Source organism: Phoenix dactylifera, chromosome 9 (genome assembly GCF_051530095.1).
Source record: "Phoenix dactylifera cultivar Ajwa chromosome 9, Ajwa_hap1_PhDact_Kaust_v1.1, whole genome shotgun sequence".
In the NCBI taxonomy this organism is placed as follows: Eukaryota; Viridiplantae; Streptophyta; class Magnoliopsida; order Arecales; family Arecaceae; genus Phoenix; species Phoenix dactylifera.
In genome coordinates, this window is record NC_143198.1 from 18225785 (window position 1) to 18250343 (window position 24559).

The window sequence follows — 24559 nt, forward strand, 5'->3', positions numbered from 1 at the left end:
CCTTTACCCCCTTCACGCCAACCCTTGGATTTGAGTGAGGGTGAGACTCTCTCATACAAATCCATAGTTATCCCTTTCCTTATCATGCCACAACTCTTCTCACATTATCCTAGCAAATCCCTTCTCTTTCTCATGTCATCTAGCTATTCCTTCCCTTCCTCACATTGTATCCTTTCCTTCTTTGAGAGTCCTAGTGACAGAAGGACTCCTCCCATCTCCCACCCCACAACCAATTTCTTTCTCATGCTAACCTAGAGTCTTAGTCCTATTAGGACTTTTAATCCCTATCCATGCCTCCAAGCATTCACGCCCTAAACCAATCAACTTTAGGTCCCAACCAAACTTCATCCGCCCACAACCCTTCAAGCCCAATCCACCAATTCAGCCACCACTCATTGAACCCAATTAGCCATGTCCATCATCTTCTTCCTCCATACGCAAGAGAAACCCTAGCCGCCATTGAAGGAAAAAAAAGAGAATCAGCCGCCATCATTCAAGTTCATCAACCTTTCCATCCTCCGTCTGCATCAATATGTAGTTTTTATCAACTTGGAAAAATCTTATAATAGCAAACCAAGAGAAAAAAATTGGTGTGATTTAAAAAAGAAGGATGCCCATAGACAATGTATTGAAATAATTACGGCCACATATACTAGAGCATTGACAAGCACTATGATTAAAAAAAATATATATTTAATGAAAAAAATCATCACCAGAAAAATTGATTTCATCATAAAAGGTTTTTAGTGACGAAAAAAATCATCATGATGCTCGTCAAAAAAGTGTATCGCTAAAGATATATGGTGATAATAGTTTTTATCATAAGAAATTGACAATTTGATCACAATCTGACATATTTTTCGTCACCAAAGATTAATATAGAATGATGTAAACAAATCATCATTAAAGAGATTATATTTTTGTGACAATATTATTTATCACAAAAAGTAAAAGAATTTTGTAAAAGACTATTCTTCATCACCAAAGATAAATCTATGATGACATAAACAAACTTGTCATTAAAAAGGTTTTATTTTTGTGACAAAATCATTCATCACAAAAAATTAATAAAAATTTGATAAATCTCAGAGTTGAAAATAAGTTGGATATTATCCAAATATTCATTTTTGTATGAATATAAGAGAAAATTCTTTTATGCACTTGTATAAATGAATTGAACCCAAGACCTTTTGGATTATTGCATGCTACTCAGCCACTATGACAATATTATCTTTTGTTATATAATTGTTTATTATACTTATTCAAACTTATTCACATTATAAAAATATCCTCATTTCAAATATATTATGGTAATTTATATTTTAATAATTAGTCATTTTTATATAAAGTTCAATCCTCATCCTTTTGATAAAAAATGATTAAATTTATTTTATTCTTTATAATATTTTGAAAACTTTTTATTTAAAATATTTGGAAATGTCAGTAATTCACATATTCCTATATTTCTATATATTTTATATTTTTTTTAAAAAATATATAATAAAGAGCTTAGTCTATCTCTCTCTATATATGTATGTATGCATATGTATATATTTGTGTATACATGTGCACACACACACATATGTATACATGTATGTATGTATATATATATATATATATATATGTATGCATGTATGTATGCATTAAAAGTTTATAATATACATACATTGCCTTTTTAAAACATGTGCATTATATGTTTAAAAATATATACTTATAAAATTTTTATTGTCTCACAAATTATGCATCAGTTGTCATTATGCACTACGTGTGTCGTATATTTAAAAGATATTCATCGCCGATTTAAAATTTGTGCACCAATAATTTAGCATATGGGCATCATCCATTTCAAATAACATAAGAGTTTATAATGTGTGCACATCTTTTTTAAAGTGTGTTTATTAGATTTTAATGCATCAGCTTTATAACATCTATGCATGTGCATATCTTTCTAAAGTATATGCATCGATGTTGATCAGATCACTTGTGGTGCGTAGTGATAGATAATTAGCGGTGATGGGCAATGATGGGTATCATCGATGGTCATGAATGATGGTGGAGATCATTGGCGATAGTGAGTGGTGATAGAGATCATTTGCAATTGTGAGCAATGGTGAGGAGTGAGGAAAATTATTAGCGAAAGTGAGTGGACAATAGTGGATATTGTCGATAATGGTGGTGATCGTTATCGATGATGAGCAATGGTAGAGATTGTTGATGGTGATGGTTGATGGTGGAGATCATTGATGATGATAACCGATGATAGAGATCATCGATGATGGTAGTCGGTGCTAGAGATGATCAATACAGTGGTGGTGGTGGAGATTCAAAGGTGATAGTGGGCGGTGATGGTAATAAAAGGTTGTGGTGAGTGATGGTGGAGATCAATTATGATGATGGATAGTGGTGGTGATCACCAGCGGTTGTTGATAATAGGGGGATCACCCAATAGTGGTGGATGATGGTGAAGATCTTTGATGGTGGTAGGCTATCGTAGATGGCAAGAGAGATGAGGGTTCTTCTTCTCTCTTCCTGTTCTCATAAGCTATCATTCTTCTCTCTATGTTAATTTATACATACCATCTATTTTCATTCTATTTTCTCTCCCTATTCTTTCCCTATTTTAAAATGATGTAGCAAGGGGTATTTTGGTCCAAAATTTGGGATAACAACTTTGTCTGCAAAAAAAAGGCTTTTTTTCCAAAATAGAAAAAAAATCAAAAAAGAATAGTAAAATTTTTACATTTAACCTCCTATCAAAATAAGATATTATATATAGTTAAATTGTATCTGCTCTCGTTTCATGAGTTTCGATGAGACTGGTATTCCCATTCCTCTCACTCTTCTCTTTTGTTTCCCTCCTCTTTTCCTCTCCTCTCCTCTTTCTTTCTCCACCTCCCCAATCAATTCCTCTCCCTCAATCTCTTTTCTAATCTCCTCTCTCTCTCTCTCCCCTCTAAATCCATGGTTTTGTTGAGTTGCTCTCTGGTATTACCCATTGCTAGGCTATGATTTTCTCAACTAGATCCTGACATGTGCTACAAACATGATTGTTATCCTAGCCACATGCACTTCTCATTTTAAATATAATTAAAACTTTATTTTAGTTTATATTTATATAATATAGTAAACTGGTGCATCGTTGGAGGCAGTTGGTCATGAAACATTACGGTATGTCATGGAAGCATAGTAGTGAGAAGGTGACTATTATTAGAGTTGAACCTCGTTCTATAGTGCTTCATCCTGAGTAGAAGGACCAAGTGGTGGCCAAAGTTAACAATTGAGGCCAAGAAGTTGGGACATACAGGTAGTGGTCTTCTCCTCATATGGATACTCTTATTGAGGGGTACAAAGGTGAAGTTAAGCTCAACATATAGGTTAGAGAAAGAGCACCCAAAGTCAAGAGTGTTTGACAGTACTCTTTAAAGGTAGTGAGAAGGATCAAAAATCTACTGAAGACGGTGAGGAGGATCAAGAAGCCAAAAAAGGCAATTAGGAGAATTAAGAGATCACGGGAACAATCGGCATTAGAGATGGCCAAGGGAGAGGTTGTCGTATCAATGGAACTTGGCAAAAATGCTACTAGAGCTCAATGATGATGATGTTGAGCCCAAGCCACATGATCCAATTAAGGAGACAGCGGGCAAAGCCTATGCCATAAAGTTAGATCGATGAAGGATGGTGCATGGTGTTGGGGTACTAGAGCTGTCTCTTGTTACAATGCATGAGGGACACAACCCTTGTGCTTTTGTTATTTGATTGAGGGAGACTAGCCGGATCCAATTTGATTTTCAAATTATTGGGCTGGTTGTGTTAACCGCATCCAAGAAGCCCTAGTGTGTGGCCCATTTTGCTGTTGGACTAGTCCATGATTATGTTTAGGTTAGGGGTAGTGTCTGTAAGGGTTGGACCTTGTTTGCAGATTTGTTTTTCCTCTGGATCAAGCATGGCCTTTGCGCTAGTTGAACTTTTTTGCCTTTTCCTTTCATTCTCTCTCTTATGCTTTTTTTTCCCCCCCCTTTCTCCTGTCTCTTCACTTGTTTACTACTTCTGTTTCATTTTATTTACTGATAAAATGTGGGACCGTTTTGCCCAAAAAAATTATATGATCTAAAATACACTCCTATTTTAAGAAGCATAGTTCTCTTATTCCTTTCCATCAAATGTAAGAAGTGAACTGTGCTAGTGATTTATTAAATATAAGAATACTTATAACAGGCTGGGGTCACATGAATGTAAGAAAAAAAACTCATGGTTGAGAGGCACTAAAATTTTTAGATCATGATATATGCAGCATATACATGTATGGATATGGATATCTATGATTCTATAATATAATAAAACTATTTTATTATCTAATATTATAATGGAAATTTGGGGGTGCAACTTCACCCCCAAGGCCCCAAGTTCCACTCCTTCAATTTCATTTTCATATGCATGGCACATGTAAAATATTAATTTAGTTATTTGAGTACTAGATATGCGATAAAATACATTCAATTATGAGGAGATGAGAGATGCACATTTTCTATTTCTCTAGCTTAAAGTATGAAGTAGGTGTGTGGGATGTATTTGAGAACAAAGTAGTTACAAGCAAGAGCACAAGAGAAGATAAGGTGGATGACTTCTATTATGAACACTTAAGACTTTGTGTTTAATACTATATTTGACAGATGAGAACAATATAATTTGCAATGGTAAGCAAATGACATTGAGAAGTAATTGAAGAAGGCCCAAAAGGGTGTGGTTGGTTGGCCCACCTTGCTTTCAACAGTATAGGACTTTATAGGTTAAGGAATCAGAAGGTGGAGAATAACTTATCAAACCAACTTGATTCACAAAATGAGATTAGTAAATAGAGATCAAAGCAAAGCAGTATATAAATTTCTCAAGGTGTCTTTCAAGATATAAGAAAAGTGCAAGAAAAAGAAACATGCAGATTTTTAGGAGAAATTGATATTTTTAAAGTTGGAAGAAAACAAGTTATTTCGAGAACTTGGAATGTGTGAAAAAGAAAATTTGATGAAAATAGTGATCTAACGAAAATTGATTTAGTGAAGGAGATCATAGATCCTCATTTAAAAAAAACCTAGCAAATGAAAGTGAAGAATTAATATGATATGAAATGATTAGAACAATTCATTTAAAATATTTCTTTCATTAAAGTTAATATACATGATTAACTCTATGCAATACATCTAGATTTTCAAGAATGTAACCCTCAAGAATCAAACCGAAAACCTCTGGTTATTAATTGTATTCATTCATTTTGTAGAGTTTTTTTTTATTCATTCATTTGGACCGAGAGATATTGGGTTAATATTTCCAACTCTACTAATCAAGCAGGAAATTCAGTGGAATCCTGCTGCATTTTTGAAACGCGGTTGTAGTCTCTTTCCTAAAAAATTATGCTTATGGAAACACGTTTGTAGTCTCTTTCTTAGAAAATTATGCATGCTCAGTTTCGCAGACCGTACTAATACAGTAGTATTTCTGGGCAGGGCTGTAGATGGAGTCCATTTGACAGGAGAAAGAAAGAAAGAGAAGGGGCGAAAGGGCGAAGAAAGAAATGGTCGCTCGGAGGTTCGTCGTCCGCCATAACGATGATGAGTACTCCGTCGAATACGACACCGGCGGTGGCCTCGAGGTATGCAAAAGGAAAAAATAACTCACTTTATCTTATTCTCTCTCCTCTCATCCCCCCTTTCTTCGAGGAGCCTAAAGAAATCTCTCAGAAATCTCCCGGTTGCCGCAGGTTCTCAAAGTCCAGATCTTCTCGCTGACCTCCGTCCCTCCGGACGATCAAAAGGTCTTTTTTTTTATCTTCACTTATGGCTTTGAATTCCCTTCTCTTTGTTCTTCTAATCCGGTGAGCTGAGCTTGAATTTTTTCTCTTTGAAGATCTTGGCAGAGGAGGAGGGTCTCCTCGTCACCGAAAGCTCCGATCTTGAAGCCATCTCGGAGAAACTCCGCTTGGTTTCGATCCAAGCAGAAGAACAAAAGCCGGAATCGGTTTGGAATCAAGAGCAATCCGATGAAGAATTGGCCCGACGCTTGCAGGCAGCTAATTTTTTCATTTTTTTTAAAATTCAGAAGTGATTAAGGCTTTTATTTATCATCAATTTTGTTTGTTAGGCAGAAGAGGATGCGCTGCTCTTCCAGCAGTATACCTCTTGGGGTAATGGAGAGGAGTTTAAGAAGAGGGTTCAGCCGTATGTCCAACAGGTTCTTATGGTAAATTCTTGATTTTGATCTCGATTCTCATCCCATAGTTCTTTAACATATGATATTATATTTTCTTTTGCATTTGAATTTTAATATGTATATTTGCCTTCAAATAGTATGAGGACCCGGATCGCCAAGAGGCTGCCCGCAAGTCAGTTCCTGTTGATGAGATTGAGGAGAAGGCATTAGTTTCTCTTGCCAAGGTACAATTTTTCTGTCTTTTCTTTATTACATGAGCTTATTTATCTCTATTTTGATAGGCATAATCTGGAAGTGGCTTTTTCTTTAAAGGAAAATAAGGAGGTGGAAACAGAAAATGTGGGGTTAAAGAAGGATTCTTCATCGTGTAGTTACTTGATTTATTGCAGTTATTTTGGTATTTAAAGAATCAACTGGCTAACAACATGCATCAGGATAATTATAAAATAAATTGGCATGCAATATGATTAATGCCAGAGAAGCTTCTGTTGATTTATATCAAAGAAGTTTCCATAAAACAAATTATGTTGCCAAAGTATGTGCAAAGTTTTGTGAATCTTTCATGAATCTGCTCAAATTGAAATTGGCAAAAAATGTGATTGTTAGATTTCTTTTGAAATTTGGATGTTGATCATGAAACATCCTAATGGACTTGAGTGCAGATTGATGTCCAGCATGATTGTTAGACCTGATGCACTCAATTAGCATCACATGTTAGTACAGTATAACTAGCTTTGTACATGTACTGACATGAGAAATGGTGTGAAATTTCTTCTTAGTTTAGATGTCTTTTATTCAGTTATAAAATGTTCTCAAACTTTATTAATTTTGCTTGTATCTGCTCATTATGGTACTGCTCTCTTGCTAGTCTTGGAATTGTACAAACCCTTCACTAGATATGCTCAGAGTTATCATGAAGGATTTATTTCCCTACTTTGATTTTCTTAATTTTCTCACAATTCCTTGGCTTTTATCTAATTCCTTAACATTCTTTATTACTAAAACCCTTTCTGTAGATATAGTGAAAAATGACATTGCTTTTTCTTGATCTTCTCTTGATTTTATTCCTGATTAGTTTTTAATTTTTTTTGATCCAACCAGTAAACTCAAATTTAATTCATGGTTTACCATCTGGTGCCAGCAGGTTACCATGTATCAATCAAAATCAGAATGCTAATGGTTTCAATACTTGAACACTCGATCCAATTTAACCTGATGATGAGATTTCACATTCACATGATCTATATAGAAAGTGAACTTATAAGTTCCTAATGCTTAAAATGCAAAGTTTTTCCTCAACAAATTTTGTATGTATACTTAGAATTTAAGTATTGATAGGATATTTTCTTTTGAATTTAGAAAAATTATCTATTGAGATGCCCTGTTTTGCTTGCAAACGTAAATGCAAATGAGGCATTTGAATTAATAGAAAAAATAGAGCAGGAAAGTGCTTGCAAGCAACTATAGACATAGTGATGTGAACAAAATATGACGATATAATCAGTTTTGTTGCATGCAACATTTTAATCCTAGAACATATAGTAAATTTCTTCTATTTCCTCCCCCCTGTCATGCCCCCATTGTCAACAATGTCTCCGAACATTTCTGACACATGCAAATAAGTACTTCAATTTTATTGGACGTCTTTAACCATGGACATGCATTTTTATACGCATCAATATACTAGTAGTAGCAAGGTGATTCTTTTTTTTCTTCCAAGGCACATATTTTTAAATCTTATGAACATTTTTCATGGCACTTACATATGGCATTTTTGTTACATTATCTTTAGCCTAATTGCTTTATAAATGCACCTGTATCTTTTCAGCAGCAAGGTTACTCTCCTATGTGTAAAAGTGCATTGTTAATTCTGCATGTCGATACTAGGATGATGCTAAATAGATGCATACTCATGGTCTTGTGTATTATCTTGTGGATTTATGTGTTGTTAAACAAACTTGATGATCACATTGACTTTTCTGTTATGCCAGGAGGGAAACTTCAGTCCTTCAAAATATGAGAAAGATCATGCCTTCTTGTTGCAACTACTATTCTGGTTCAAGCAATCATTCAGGTTATACAGATGCCATGGTTATGTTATTAACTTCCAAAAGTTTCTTTGAAACAGTATTTCATTATAATAAAGTATTGGTTATTGAACACTTGGGCAGCATTTTTTTGCTGAATAGATAACCACTCTCTGAATAGAATAAGCATTGGTATTCACCCCCTAACCAGGAAACAGGTGAATAAAGTTATTTGCTGGTTGGCTGGTGCTTACTTACTCCACCACTAAAGAGGTAACAGCAGGGCCTACACAGATCTGGAGCCAAGGAGATGAGAGAGGGGTAGTAGTTAACTTGGGGAGGGTGAGAGGTGAAAGTGAAAAAGTATGGCAAATTGTTGGCTTTCGGAGTAAAAATAGGATAAAACATAGGGGCTGGAGGGGCTGCCAGCCTGGTTAACTTTATTTCACGCTTTCCTATGAAATTAAGTTAGCTAGGTTACCTAGCTTTTCTCCCCTTTGACCAAATGAAGTTATCCACCACTTTTTTGGTGGTGTTTGGCTGGTGAAGCTGGTAACTATCCCTTATCCACCTCTTAACTAGGAACCAAATGTTGCCATGGCATTCATTTGTCTGATAGGCCTGATGGTTGTTATTTAAGCTAGTCGACATCCATTCTGGAAAATGGGATTCTTTCCTGGTATAGTTTTCTCAATTAGATGTCTTCAAGTTTTATATGCTTAGTCGTACACGTAATGTTCTTTGTTACTTCTGGAATTGATGCATAGCAATATATATTTCTTTTCCTCTCATCTATGGATTTTAATAACTTTTAAAGTCTTGATCTAGTCAGTGTGTGCCGAATGTTTTCATAGAATCTAATATCTTGTCTGTCTTAATTTTTATTATTATTTATATATTAGATAAAATGAATGGTAGTTGTAAAGTATGCATGCACATGCACCCTCTCTTCTGCTCTCTGTTGAAGAAAGTTGCATTGGTGAAACCAAATTTAGCTGTTCATGTAGTGCCATATGCACCTGCTAGCCTCCAAATATTCAGTACAACTGCTTGAAACTTCTAACCAAGCTTAAGTTTTGACCTTAAGACTCTAAAGAAAGAGGTGGACCTCAATAATTTCTATGCAGCAAAGGCCAGTTTAAGAAATTGGATGTGTTGGTATTTAAAATGTGCATAGTAGTTGCAGTATTAGTGATGCTATTTCCCCCTTTATCAGGAAAAGCTATGTAAGAGCTTAGGTTAATCAGAAACAAGACCTCTGTTCCAAGTTGGAGGATCATGAATAACATATGCAGGGGATCCAAATTATAATAGGGCTTGCATTCTCAAAACCTCCTTAACTTCATCTAAAAATGTAGGTTGGACTAATGGTTTCTGGAACAAGCTTGTTCTATGTTTTGTTAAATCTGCAGAAGACTGCAACGCTTCTGTGTTACTGCTGGTGCAGGATACTTATGTAACCTGGCATGCAACTACCTTTTTCTATAGGACAATAAAAAACCATTTGTCTTGAGAGAAACAAAATATGATTGATTAAACATTATAGATTCTAAAAGAGTTTCAGAAGAGTTTCTTGGACTGTATTTTCAGAGCGAAGATCTGGTACTGCTTTGCCAACTCACGGCCTGCAACTCAGTCAGCTCTGATATTAGCCGTTTTTTGTGTAAGAAGTGCAAAGAAACCTCACATATGCAAGCTTTATATCATCGACAGTAGGTCTATATATGCAGAAGGGACAGAAAAACCAAATACCACAAATAATTTCTGTGACTGTAGCATAAAACTTAGGGAAATCTTAGCCAATAGGTAGTGATGATAGTAGATTATAGTTCCACATATTATTGGAGCATGTCACACAGCATCATTAGGTGGTCATCAAATGGCCAAGGGCCGTCATTGGATATATGATCTAGTCTTGGCTCAGTTTGATTCAAAAGAAGAAAGAAGAAGCCACACTCACAAATTGCAGATCTCTATCAATGAAATTGTTGGTGATAGGGTCTGCCTACAATCAAGGATCCTGCAGTTCTTTTTCAATAACCACATCAACAAGGATAGGAAGACCAACTACATGTTTATTTCTCATCAAGGGGAGGATGATGGTGAGCTTAAATCACTAAATACTTGCATTTCACTTCCACAGATTGTTTTCCAGTTGAATGGTGTAGAACCATCAGTAGAGAGTTGATCTAGGGTAATCAGCTTTCTTTGTGGGGCTTGCAAAGGGGTGCAAGGCAACATGGAAGACTTCTCGGAGCACAGGAAGATCTTGTAAACCAGCAGAATTGGAGAAGTCTGCGAGCCCCGACAGCAACCACATCTAAACCTGGTACACAGGGTCAAATAATTAAGTTAGACTTGTTTCTATCAATTGGCCATGACAATGGAGGGGAAGAGCTAAGAAAACCTAGATGCTAGTTTTGAGGAAGGATTTTCAAAAAAAATGTTTACCAAGGACCTAACCTGTCAAAATAGATGGATGAGTCAACCAATCCTGCACGTTCATTGTAATGCTTATTGAGTACACTTTATCTGTCTTTCAGAATGATACACTCGAAAAAGGTTATGCTTACTACCTACTCTCTAACCTTATGGACTCTGAATCAACTTTTTATATTGTCGTTTTGTTCTTTTTTTTTTTAATCTTATTCGTGCTACTGGTATGACCTCAATGAGAACTCAGCCTTTGGTACCTTTATTTTATTCTGAATTTTAACATTAGTCAGCTAATAGTTACTTAACATGTATTTCTTTTTCATATGGTTATTTTTGCAGGTGGGTTAATTCACCCCCTTGTGATAAGTGTGGTGGTGAGACTAGCCCTATTGGCATGGGTTCTGCACTTCCTTCTGAGATTAAATTTGGTGGCATTCGTGTTGAGCTTTATAGGTATAATAATAAGTGCAAATCTCTTGTTTAAGATATAACTTTGAATGGTATACTTTGATTTCAGTTCAATTTTTATATTGTTTCTCGATTATATGGCTTCTTATTAAAGGCATCCCAATGCACGAGGCTGCTATCATTGCAGGGTCTTTGTATTAGATGTATACATTTACCTCACATGCAGAGAGGCTATTTTTATGTTTTGGATCCATGGCTCCCAAGTCATAATGGAGCAGCGTTACCATTGAGCCCAAACCCATCCTCTATATTATGGTATGCCGTATGGGCCCGAACCGGATGGTATGAAGTGTACCGTACTATACTGGTTCGGTATCGGTACGCGGTACGGATGGCGTACCGAGTGTCGGTACGCCAAAAAAATTTCGTACCGTACTATACCGACACTGTACTAGTGTGGCACCGACATGGGGTCTGGTACCGAGACGACGAACCTTGCTCTATATAGTATCTTATTTGTATATATATAGACATAATATATTATTCATTTTATGGTTGATATCCTTGGAAGAGGGAAAAGTGGTCTTTGGTTTGAATGCTGCCCACCTTAACCCCTTTTCATGGAGTCATGGTAAGAAATCCATTTTGTTTGCCTTAATAGTAGAAAAGTCCCCTCTGCCCTCCATTTGCTCAAGGGAATTATGTTAACTGCCACCTTTCCTCTCTCCATATTCTTGCCTTTAGTTTTGTCCCTTTATCCTTGATTTCTGTTTTATGTCGCTTTTTCTTTTTCAATTGTCCAAACTGACTTTTCCCCTAGTGTTTCTCATCATCATCATGATTTTGTTTGTAATTAGCAGCCGCTCATATTTGTCTTCTTTAATTTTGTTTCCAAAGTTTGACAATAATACGATGCCCCATGTTTCTTAAGAAATAGCTTCCACTTAGAGTCAAGTCCTTGAGTTCAGTAATTACTATTTCAAATCATTATTCTATAGAAAGTGGCTTACATTCAATTTTGAATGCTTAAAGATTGAAGAGCGGTTAACAACTGCTCAAGTGCATCACTGGTGTCGAGGACATAGTTTTGGTGGTTGTTTTTAATAATTTAGGTCTACTATACGTAGAAACCAAGACAAAAATGAGGATGTAGTTTTAAGAATTAGATATGGTTGATGAAGCTAGCGGCACCTTTTTTTATTCTTATCATCACATGCCTCTTAAGACTTAAAGAACTCCCAAACCAGATGGATCAACATGTTTGGCAGTAAAGAAGGTCCAAATTTGTAGTCATTCAAATGAGAATATCGAGGTAACTTGTTGACAGAGAATCATGAGAAATAAAGTTAGAACTGATGTCTAATGAATGTAGCAGTTGCACTTGATTAGGATAAAGGCTAAAAATGTATTCAGTCTATGAAAATGGGCAACAACATCTTTGGAAGTCCTTGCAAGGGAAAGGGTCTAGAGGATGAGGGGAAGGTCCAAGTTAACTCGGATGGAAGCTGTGAGAATGGATCCGAAGGAGCTTGCTGACAGAGGAGGTAGCACTTTAATAGCAATAAATAACGCACTTATGGTGGCCAATGCCAAATAAATAGGTCAAAATATGCTGGTTCAATTCATGGCATGGCTTTCTGAAAACTTGAGACCACCTCCCAACTCCTAATAAATTGGTTTTATCCATTATATTTGGACCATGGGAGATAGTAGTTCTTTTTTGCATATTTTGCATCTTAAGTACACTAGAATGATACTCTATTATCCATGTGGACTAAATTTCCCTTGACAACTTAATAATCTCCAGGTGCAAGGTTTGTGTGAGCATTACTCGTTTTCCTCGATATAATGATCCATTAAAGGTATGGAGTCCTTTGGTGTTTTTGGTATTAACTATCTGAATGTCCTCCATATGTATTTGTATATGTTCAATATTAGGTGTTGATATTTAAATAATTGCTTTATGAATCTGAATTTTCTTGCTTGTGTCAGCTTCTAGAAACAAGGAGAGGGCGTTGTGGAGAGTGGGCTAATTGCTTTACGCTCTATTGTCGAGCTTTTGGTTATGAATCTCGTCTGGTGAGTAACTGATCATTAAATTGTCAGAAAGACTATCATGTCTATAAGAAGAAGTATGTATTCATCTTCATGAATCAGTTTCTTGAGCATTAGGTTGAAATGAGTTTATAATTTTTGAAGAATGGCTTGTTGAAAGGCAAATTAAAAAGTTAAATTTCATTAAAATGAAAACATACCTGGACATGTATCTTTTTGTTGTGGCTAGTCTTTCGTGAATGCCTTAAATATATGCAAGACCTGATTAAGCAAGAGCATGTATCGGTGACTTACAAGATTATTACTAGAATCTTTTTGGGATAAGCTTAATTTGTTTCTTTTTTGTAGCTATTGTCAAGTCCAAACTCAAACAGCACTTGCTTTTTGCAAGTCAATTACCTAACCTATTCCTAAGTTTGGCATTTGGGCCTATAATATCATCCTTTTCTTTTAATTGGCATATCACCAAACTTAGTGTGTTGTTACTGGTTAAAGGCATGAAAGAAAGTGCTATGGTTGGGCCTCAGCTAAGCCACTCAATGCATATATCAATGGCCTAACCCCACTTTATATAGCCACACCATTGAGACTGAAGGGTTCTTGGGGAGAGAAGCCTGATGCTAGACAAGCCTCAATAACACTCATTTAACAACAAAGCTCAATTCTAGATGGGAAGAAACCAACTCAAATTGTGGTATTGGACTTCCCGCACTTCATGCTGTTATAATGAAGCATTGTTGAGGCCAACTTGTCTGGGTCTCATTCTCACATCTTGGGATGAAGCTTCATGGAAAAACTTGAAACCTCATGGATGACGCTGCATATAATGATGCATACATTGTGTAAAGAGGCTTAGGTGGTTTAAGATATGCTCTATCAATTGAAAAGAAAGTTTAATTTTATAGTTTTACATGATGTATGTGGCCTCCAAAGACTAGGCTTAGGAATGTGTACTTTGAGATATTGCAGAAACATTGTGTTAATATGGAACCAAAAATCATCTTTATAAGTGTTTTCATCTATGGTTTGCCATACCACCCGGTACCATACCATGCAAAATTCAACTCCAAGTCGGTACAAGCTCGGTACCAAGGCATACCGCCCTATATTGAGGTGTACTGCCTTGTACTAAGGCGTACTGAGATGTACCGAAGTATGTACCGATCCGTACCGAAGCGTACCGACTTATATCGAGGTGCAGGAAAATAAAAATTGAGAAAAATGGTTAGAGCTATTTTAGTATAGGATGCATATTGTATTGTATCGTACCAAACTGATAAGGTATTGAAACGGTACCTAGTACCAAGGTTGTGGACCTTGTTTTCATCAAATATTCCCCATAGTTAGAGTATGTGATAATAGATCCTTAGTGATGTTCTATAAAAGTTCAATAATAACATTCATTAATACTACTTTTCTTATAAGTTTTCTTCCTTTCTAGATATTTATTATATACAAAGGCATATCTGCTGACCTTGCATGATCCCTTGTAGAGGGAAGGTTCAATAAAAAGCTTTAACCTTTTCCAAGATGGAAGAGTCTGTAGGGGTATTGAGCATACGAGGAATGTATGAACTTATTCATGTTTCATTTTCAGATATTGGACTTCACCGATCATGTCTGGACAGAGTGTTTTTCACATTACTTGGGGAGGTAGTATGACATCTACTCAGCTGCAGCATCTCAAAATTTTCCATAACTAAGATTTGTAATAATTCTTGACTGAACAATGTTTGTACCATTGCTAATTTCTGGAAACTTGTTTAGGTGGATGCATCTTGACCCATGCGAAGGATTATATGATAATCCACTGTTATACGAAAAGGGGTATGCTTTTTTCCTGATTGCTAAATTTATTCTCCTACTGAAATATATTTTTCTATTACTTTATTAAAAGCTTTCAAAATTTATTATGTTATTATCCATATTTTTCTACTAAATAGATGATACATTATATGCTTTTCTTGAAGCTGGAATAAGAAGCTGAATTACATAATTGCTATTGCAAAGGATGGAGTTTATGATGTCACAAAACGTTACACAAGGAAGTGGCATGAGGTTAACTTATAGTATTTCAATAATTGTTCGACCTTCACCATAATTTCTAAGGAGATTTTATTTTATTTATTTAGTTAGTTATTTCTTTGGTTCATTTGCAGGTCCTGTCTAGACGTGACATTACGACAGAAGCATCTGCCTCTGCTATTCTTTCTTCTATAACAAAAGAATGTCGTGCTGGATATTCATCTGAAGCACTTTCAGTGCTGGAATATCGTGACAAGAAAGAAGCAGAGGAACTTGAGAGTGGGATCCATCTTCAAATTGATGCTTCAATGTCATTGCCGGGGAGGCGAAGTGGGGCTGTTGAATGGCGAAAAGCAAGATCTGAATTGGGTTCTAATGAAAATAGTTCATATACCCATTCTTCTTGTCCAGTCCGAGCATGTGTGGATGCTCATGTTAGAAACATCTACAATGCTTTTGTTCTTCTTTCAACCCACTTTCTTGATAATGATCTTCCAAAAGCTAAAACTATTGAAGTCCTAGAGATTTTTAAAAGATTGCTACTGGATCTTAGAAATATCTCTTTCAGGCAACGGAGATCTTTCTTAAATCAAAATGCATTCCAGTTTTCTGAGAAGATGATGCACTGCCTTGAAGAATTGTTTTCTGCCATATCCTTAAAGGGGGAGTTGGAGAATGATGGAAGGGTTTGCATTTCCTTAGCTGGTGATCCAGTTCATACTTCTATAGCTTTACCAGTGGCTATAGATGCAGTTGATGAGATAATTGATAATTATAAATCTACTAACTTTTCTGCCAAAGACGTACGATTTCCAAAAGTGAATCGATTATGTTCTGGCTCAGTTCTTGCAAGTGGTGAAGAACTTCCTATTGGAATTGTGAGTAGCATCAAATTGTTGGCCTTGATCTCTTGGTATATTTGTTCATACTGAGTTATTGCCAGCTTTGACCATTCTAATATTTCAAATGATTTCAGGCTACATCAGCATTTGATGGTATTCGTTTGTCTAAATGGGAAGAACCCAATGGAGCGAAAGGTATTACTAAGCAGATTAGCATAATATTTCCCTCCATAATTTCAATACATGAAAGTTTTTCTGCATTCATTCAATATCTTACAGTACCTATATTAAAACTTTCCTAGGTTTCTCATCTTTTCTAGATTTTAAATTGCACCTAATCAAATTATGGGTTCAAGTGCTTGGCCCATGCTGGTTGGTACCACCGCTAGGCTTTTAGGGGTAGTACCAGGTAATGGGCATGCCAGCCTGTATTAACTTGTAGTAGTTTGGCACGGTTGATGTGACTTGGTGCTGTGCCAAATTTATTTTTTATTATTTTATTTTTACTTTTGCTCTATCATGCTATGGCAAGGTACTACCTTGCTGGCAACTGGCAGTTGGCACAGGCCGCTGGTAGCTGCACCAATGCCAGTGGAATGATATCCTTCGACCAAGCCACTTAAATTGGTCTAAGACATTTTCCAGCATGGCATTAAAACTAAGCATTAGATGAGGTGCCTTATTCCAAGTTTATTTTTTCTTTGTCTGTAATCCTCTTGTAAAATTTACATGCGCATCAAATAGATTAATTATTTCCAAGTAACTTTGATGCATAAATTTTACCTGGTTCTTTAAATCAAGGGTTGAAGTCCCGGTAGCAACCCATCCCATCCCATTCCTTTGAGATTACAGGACCTGGGACAGGTGCATGACGCCTTCCTCCTGGCTGAGACATGCGCCAATATGGCCATCCTTCTTTCGTCTTGCGGAGGATGATGCTGGTGGTGATCGTAGGCCTCCAAAATGCCAGCAGTGATCAATTTTCTCACCTCCTCTACCCCTCCCCACAGATCCGGCTGAGGATGTGTTCTTCGGAGCCTTTGTCTCACGTCCTGTTAGGCTCTCCTAAGTCACGCTGGTGGGAAAAAGTGATCGAATTTTTATATTTTTTCTCCTTACCTAGCTTTAAATTCTTTAAGTATAATTTAGTTATTATTTTAAAACACAACAAATGGTCTGGGTGAGTGGTTAGAGGGAGGAAGTTAGGTTTTGGGTGCACAAACTTTGAACCTGAAATTTTGCATTTAAGTTTTACCTCAAAACTATCATATAAAAAATAAATAATAAAAATAGAAAAAAATATACAATGTTTTATATTTTAAAAAGTAATACAATGTAAAATAAAGCACAAAAAGGAGAACACATATTATATTATTCACATATATATAATATTATATATTCTAAAACATAATATTAAAAATAAAAAAATTCCAAGTAAGTTCAACCTTTATTTCTCATAAGTGTGAAAATTTAGATAATGTTTCTTGCTCATCCTCTTCTCTAGTATAGGTCACTATGCTAACTATCTGAGCAACAACTTAAGAACATACTTTAAATAAATTTTACTTATCCTTATTTTTTCACATCATATGACAGTCTTGCTTACTTCACTGCCACTCATATGCCATTTAAGTATCAAATTATAAGTTACAATGCTAAAGTATTGAAAGGTAAAAGGGGCTGGTTATGCGATGAAACTTTGTGCAATAAAAATTGCCATTTTTCATCAATCGACATCATTTTTGCCTTGTCTTTGTCTTTGTCTTTGTCAATTAGTCGTGTAATATCAATTATAGGAGATCATTGCTTGATAATCAAGAAAGAATCTCCAATAACTTGAAGGCTACAAGAAATTATAGTGTCATCTTTAAGTAGATGTATGAGCAAGATAGTATGTTAAGAAATATGCCAACTTTTGAAGTTTAAATATGTTTAAAAAATAAATAAAACAATAAACTTAATATATATATGTTAAGAAAAAAATAGAAAAATATAAAAAAGAGTGTCCCAAGTGAGTGCCAAGATACTTGACCCGGACGGCCACCAGGAGGGGGCAGGATTTAGATGTTCCATTCCGTGGGAAAATCTGGATGCTCCTGTCCCACGGGATTTAAAACCTTGCTTTAATGTCTAGTTGAGTCCTCCTTATAGTTTTATTGGCATGTAGCAATTAGAAAAGATTCCAATGACATATCTATGTGCTATAAAACTTGCTATAAATCTTATTGAAAACAACACCATCTATACCCCAACCCTAATATTTATATGAGGGATCACATCAAATGAGGGCTTTATAAAATCATTTTGAAGACTTTTCTTTTACTTCTATAATCTTTTAGTTCTATAATTTTGAGTCCTTGTCGTCAAAAGGAGTTATCCATTTTCCAAGATGGATTCATATATTTTCTATTTGTGACTCATGAATTTATTAGTTTCTTGCATCTAAAGTATGTTTACTTCTTCGTATTGTTTATTTTATGGAATGCTCATCATCATGTTGACTACATTACTGCTATTTCGATGCATATGTTTTGATTTTGTTCTCATTAGTGGTCCACTACATTTTATTACTTTCTCTGGACTATGCAGCCGAGATGCAATTGACTAAAGAACCTTTACACCTGGAAAGAATAGATAAAAAAGGTATCTCATCCCCCCTCGCCTTTTGGGGTATGTATCGAACTGTTCCAGGGCGAAACTAGAATGGATGTTGTGTTCAGGTCAGGATAGGAACAAAACTAGCTTGACTGACACGAACTGACTAGAACTGTCTAGTTCTACTTGATTCAAGGCTCTGGGCAGTTTAGGCGGTTCACTACCCGTAACGCCCTTCTAATTAAGGAAGGCACAGAGAAAGCCTCCTTCGCTTTCTCTGCCCTCCCACTCTTATTTTTTTTCCCAAACAAAAAAGCACTAAGGAACCCATATTTTTATGAATTTCATTCGAAATCCAACTCCATTGAAGTAAAACTCTCTCTTTCCCTCCCTCTTATGTTTTTTCTCTCTTTTTGAAGCCTAAAATAGGTAAAAAGGGCAAAAGAGAGGAATCGTGCTAAAATTTTATATTTTGGCATAATTTCAAGATATGCGGTAGATCTAAGGATAATCTATGCAATACCGGAAAATATAATATTTTGTTAATTAAATAAATTTATATATTAAAAATATACTTTTGGATTAAAAATAATAATAAATAATTTTTTTTAAAAAAAATTGGTAGCATGTTTGAGGGTATGCATGCTAGTTGCTATATCAATTTGATAGCAATTTATCTAAATTTAGGCATGAGCATGGCTATGTGAACCTAATCCAAAAGTTAAATAAAACTTGAAAAATAAGTTGTGGTTAGTGCATTCCCATAGGATAAAAAATTTATACGTAGTATCCCTAATAGGATGCTACACTAATCCAAATTAGAATTAATTTTCTAGTTATTTTATAATTAAATATTAGTTTATTAATTAAAATTAATATATAAAATATTTTAAAACTATAAAAAAATTTAAAATATTATTATGTATAGTAAATTTGTAAGTATTTTTTGAAGTAAGTCTACCATTTTTTGCATTACATTGTAAACTATATAATTTTTTAAATAATTATTTAAATAATTTAATTTAACAAAAAATATATGACATGGACGAGGTGCAGATTTAGCCTGCCATATGGGAGAGCTTGAATGTTAGTGGTAGAGGGAGAAGGTTGCTAGGCATAGGGCTTAGTTTAGGGCCTCATAGTTCGAGTGGGTTTCTGGTTTCGAATCTATCAGGGTAGATCTAGGCTATGGGAGTTGGTTAGAGAGGTTGCTGGAAAAAGATGGCTGCCAGATTGTATCTACATTTAGTGGCTTCGACAACAGAAAGGGAAAGAAGTCTAGAGATATATTAGAAGGGGCCACCATTCATGACGTAGATCTACATGCCTTTTCTAGCAAAGATTCTAAGCAGCAGAGAATTGATAGTTTAATACTATATTTGTAAAGGACAAGAAAAAGATATGTGAAGAGCTATTGTTTTCTGGTTTCACTTCAGCCACATCTATGCCAATGCTGCATACAATACATATTATTGGTCTACTTTCAACTCTATTTAGAAAGCTGGTCGGTGGAGATCCTCCTGGGCTGAAGAATATACATGGTGAGCTACTGGATAGTAACAAAGAGAAGCTAGAGAGATGAATAGCCTTTTATTAGAGAAAGTAGGACACCTATGATGTGACTGACGTGATGGTTGGACAAGGCCAAGTAGTCAAAGCATCACTATTTTTTGACATATTATGATAAGACGATCTTTTTCCATAAGTCAGATGATGCTTCAAGTAAGATGCACGATGCCTATTACATCTTTAGCTTGATGGAGGAAATGATTGATCTAGGGGACTGATATGTTGTGCAGGCGGTTGCGGATAATGGATCATAGTTTAAGGCTCCTGGAAATCGTGAGGCCACATTTTTTGGACCCCATTGCTGCCTAATGTATAGACTTGATTCTGATAGACATTGACAAATCTGTGGGTTGAAACAAGTTGTGGAGATAGCCCAGTCTATTACAAATTCATATATAATGACACAAATGTTCTATCTTTGATGAGAAAGCACACTGGAGGTGGGATATTAAGGCCAACACTCACCTGCTTTGCCACACGCTATATTGTATTTGATAGCCTTCTTGAAAATAAGGTAGGTCCATGTCTGATATTCATGAGTGCTGAGTGGTAGGAGAGCAAATATGCTCGTATTGGCACGAAAGCAGTCATGTGAAGGGCTTAGTGACAAGCCAATAGTTTTGAAAGTGGGTCGAGAAAATAGTTAAGTCTATTGCACTATTATATTGAGTTCTTAGGATCGTGGATAGCGAGAGATACCCTCAGATGGGTTTTTTGTATCATATGATGAGGGATGCTCAAGTCAAGATCAGGAAGACTGATCTAAGGCATGTCAATGAGCACATTGACATCATTGAGCAAAAGTGGGATTACCAAATGCACAAAGACTTACATCTAGTAGGGATTACCATATGAGCTACTTTGTCATATTTACAAGTGATAGACACTTTACGAGGAATTAGGTGTTGGTATATATTTTATACTTCAAATCCATTTGATATATCTAAATTCAATTATTTGTACTAATGCATTCAATTATATTACAATTGCATTCATCGATCAATCATATCATATTCGAGATCAACATGACAAAAAAAACATTAAAGTAGCATCATAATTGTAATTCAAACATCCACAATCATTAATATAATCCCTCAAGACTAAAGGAATGAAAAATAAAAGAAATGAAAAAAATAAAATAAACAAAATGGTATATCGATAAGTCATAGCATATCAAGTGTCTTAAGTTACCAAACCAGCACTATGCTGTACTAGTCACCTACCAATATGGCACTCAGTACTGGTTTGATGGACCTTTAATGAAAAAAGAAAGAAGGTAAGGCTTATTAATGAATTGCATTTTTAGTATTAGAGCGTAAGCTTTATATTCACCCTTATAAACTAGACCTGTCAATGTTTTAAGTATGAACATTTCCATTTTCCAACAGCTCCACCTAATGTTTCTTCATTGGGTTTCCACTGAATCCCAAATCTGTTAAATTATTGTACTGTATAATGCTATCTTGGAAACTGACTCTTGTTGACCCTTGGTTTTGGGTATTAGGCTTGTATTAATTTCTAGTTTCACTATGTTGCATTTGTTTTTTTAGATATTGGTAGGGTATATCTTTCTTAGCATGTAATGTAGGTTTGTAGGAACAACATTTTTAGTGAGACAGGTTGCTTATTTACTAGAATTTTGGTCCTTTGATTATACTTCCATAATGGTTCTTGTAATTTTCTAGTCACTTCTTATTTTAATGATTGTTATTGTAGCATGTTGTTTTTCATTGATTCTTAATTTTATAATAATTTAATTCAAACGATAATTCACATATCCTAGCTTTCCCATTTTAAATTTTCTGATTTATAGTTTGTATCATGCCTATCATGCTTGAGGGTGGGCCTTGGTGCAGCGGTAAGGTTACCTTATTGTGATCTGGGTTTCATGAGTTCAAAACATAGGAATAGCCTCTCTACATGTAGGATAAGGCTGCATACGATTTGACCCTCTCCAAACCTTGCAGTGGCGGAAACCTTGTGTACCAGGCTGCCCTCTATCTTGTCAATCATGTTTATTTCCAAATTCTTTAAACTTCCACTGGTTCTCATTACATTGTGATATTTAAAATTCACAGGTTGCTGGCTAATATACAAAGTGATCGATGACCAGATGTATGATCTTGAGTCGTATGATCTAACATCAGCCAATGACGCCCCAGAAAGAGATCCAGTGGACTGGTAGGTTATATCAGTTGCATGTATATTTTCATTAGTTGCCTTGTTGTGCTATTAAACACATCTAGTAACATGTGGTGAGAGTAAAAATGTTTGATTTTTATTTTTAACCTTATAATACCAGATTAAATTTTGTTATATAATGACAGAAATGCAATAGCAGTCTTTAATATAATATGCCTCCATTTTTTTGTCTATATTCCAAATTTATGTTTTAAAAAAATTCTTCATAAATGGAAAACTTTAATTCCTTACTCTTGTCAAGTTTACAGGATTCAATTATTTATCCCTATGGTCTTTCTGCAACTACATGGCTAATATAGGCTCAAGAATTGCTGCCTTAGCAGTCAGTTGTCTTAGCTGCTTAGGTGCCTCTAGCTTAACTGGATAATAAAACACAGAATGGCTTGGAACTTTTTTTGATTCCTCATTTCTTTGAAGTACGTGAAGATATCTCTTTTCCTTCTTTGTTCCTATTAGCTTGGTGCTGAGGCATTAAAGTTCTAATATTCAGAAATTGAGAGGACTACTTTGCAACATATAAAGCTCAACAATTGTCATCACATATCTGTCCAAATCTTTTTTGGAATGTTATGCCTATATTTAATACCATGTAAATTAGGATTTGAGAAATAATAAACATGGCACAACAGCTGCAAATTTCTAAAACTGTCCAAAAATGACATAATTTGCTCATCTTAGGTAAAAAATTGAAAATTTTATTTCCATACTTTGTGATTTAATGGAGTAGTCGTTTTTCCTCTTATCCCAGCCTATTTACATATTTTGTAAATACATGTAGAAGGTTTGAAGCAAGGTTCGCTGTACCGGTCGGTACCGGTCGGTACGGAGCGTACCGTACCCGTACCGGTGGGTACCGGTATCGGTACACCAATGTCGGTACGGTCGGTACCGAATGTACGGTACCGTACCGACACTCGGTACGCCTATACTAATGCGGCACCGGTACGGGGTTCGGTACCGGTACGGCGAACCTTGGTTTGAAGTATTGTAGTACAGGGGTCTTATTCTATATTGGTAATTTTGTTCACCTTTGTGGGCTTTGAAGCATTATAGAGCTTTCTGCTTCAAGTAAAGGTCCACTTTATCTCCCAATAGGGGTGTTCTGGCCCATGATCAGTTTGGTTGTGTAGTGTTAGCCTAGGTGTTCTACCAGTCATATACCAGCAAGGTATGTATTGTGATACACCACCATCTCTACTAATGGTTTGCCAATATGGGGTAGTGTGGCGCTCAGCATGGGACCCTACCAGGTGGTATATAGCACAGTGCACTTGGTTTTCCAAACCTTGATATAGACACTTATCTGTATATGATTTTTAGTTTCTTGAATTAAGAGAAGAGGAATCTAGAAGTTGTGACATGCAATCTTATATTTCTAGTTCTGCCTGATACTAGTATCAGCCTCTTTCATAACTAATAACAAAAGTTAAATCTTGAAGATGATGAGATTAAGAACAAAAAGCAGATCCGACCAATAACTCCATATAATGAGGAAAAGTAATAGCATACAATTCCATTGTTTTGCATCTAATGTGCATTAATATTGTGCTTTGTAGGATAGTTGAAGGAAGTGATGATGGAGGCTCTAGTTGGAATGTCTTAGACAAGCGGAGCTCTCAGATATTTGAAAAGCGTTTCCAGCGCAAAACATTTAGTGTAGGCACAAGGCGCATGTGTAACGCATTCAGGTAAAATCAGTCATCCAAATGTTCTTTTAATAATACACATTGCAGCTTAATTTATATCACATATTGGAATGTCAGATTCCATTTTCTGGCGGTCAGAGATCCTAAAGCAACTTCAAGGTTTCAGATAGGTAGCATCGACCTGTATGGAAAATCCAGTTAGTTTGTCTTAATTCTACACATGAAGATTCATGTGCATGCAGCTGTGGTTGGCATGTAAATTCCTTAGAATTGGATGTCAGAATAAGTCAACCCATAATTTGAGGATGCTATCCCTCTTTCACTTGTATGATTCTGATTAATAACATTTTTATGAATGATTTCTATAGAGCCTTCACTAACTTGCAGATAATACTATTTGACAATTGAAATTCCACGTTCTTTTCAAGTTATTTTGTTATCTTGCTGATTCGATGGTGGTATTTGCATGTTATTTGTTAACTTGTTTTCTTTCATTAATTTGGTTTTTCAGCCCGTCTCTCTCTCTCTCTCTCTGAGTGTGTGTGTATGTGTG

At 35.6% G+C, this 24559-nt stretch overlaps 1 protein-coding gene across 2 annotated transcripts; it reads left to right on the forward strand.

Moving 5' to 3' along the window:
• Positions 1-5453: 5453 nt before the first annotated feature.
• On the forward strand, positions 5454-24433 carry PNG1 (peptide-N-glycanase 1). Of its 2 annotated transcripts, XM_089925336.1 has the most exons (18): positions 5454-5644; positions 5753-5806; positions 5899-6057; positions 6133-6231; positions 6339-6425; positions 8193-8275; positions 11004-11117; positions 12880-12934; positions 13065-13151; positions 14725-14780; positions 14895-14954; positions 15098-15185; positions 15287-16030; positions 16129-16189; positions 18584-18637; positions 22237-22339; positions 23917-24048; positions 24124-24433. In XM_089925336.1, the coding sequence occupies exons 1-18, from the start codon at positions 5567-5569 to the stop codon at positions 24206-24208; spliced, it is 2199 nt and encodes a 732-aa protein (XP_089781462.1). In that variant the 5' UTR covers positions 5454-5566; the 3' UTR covers positions 24209-24433. The 2 variants fall into 2 exon arrangements, with proteins under 2 accessions (XP_089781462.1, XP_089781463.1); XM_089925337.1 differs by lacking the exon at positions 18584-18637 and having other exon boundaries at positions 5456-5644.
• Positions 24434-24559: the final 126 nt, after the last annotated feature.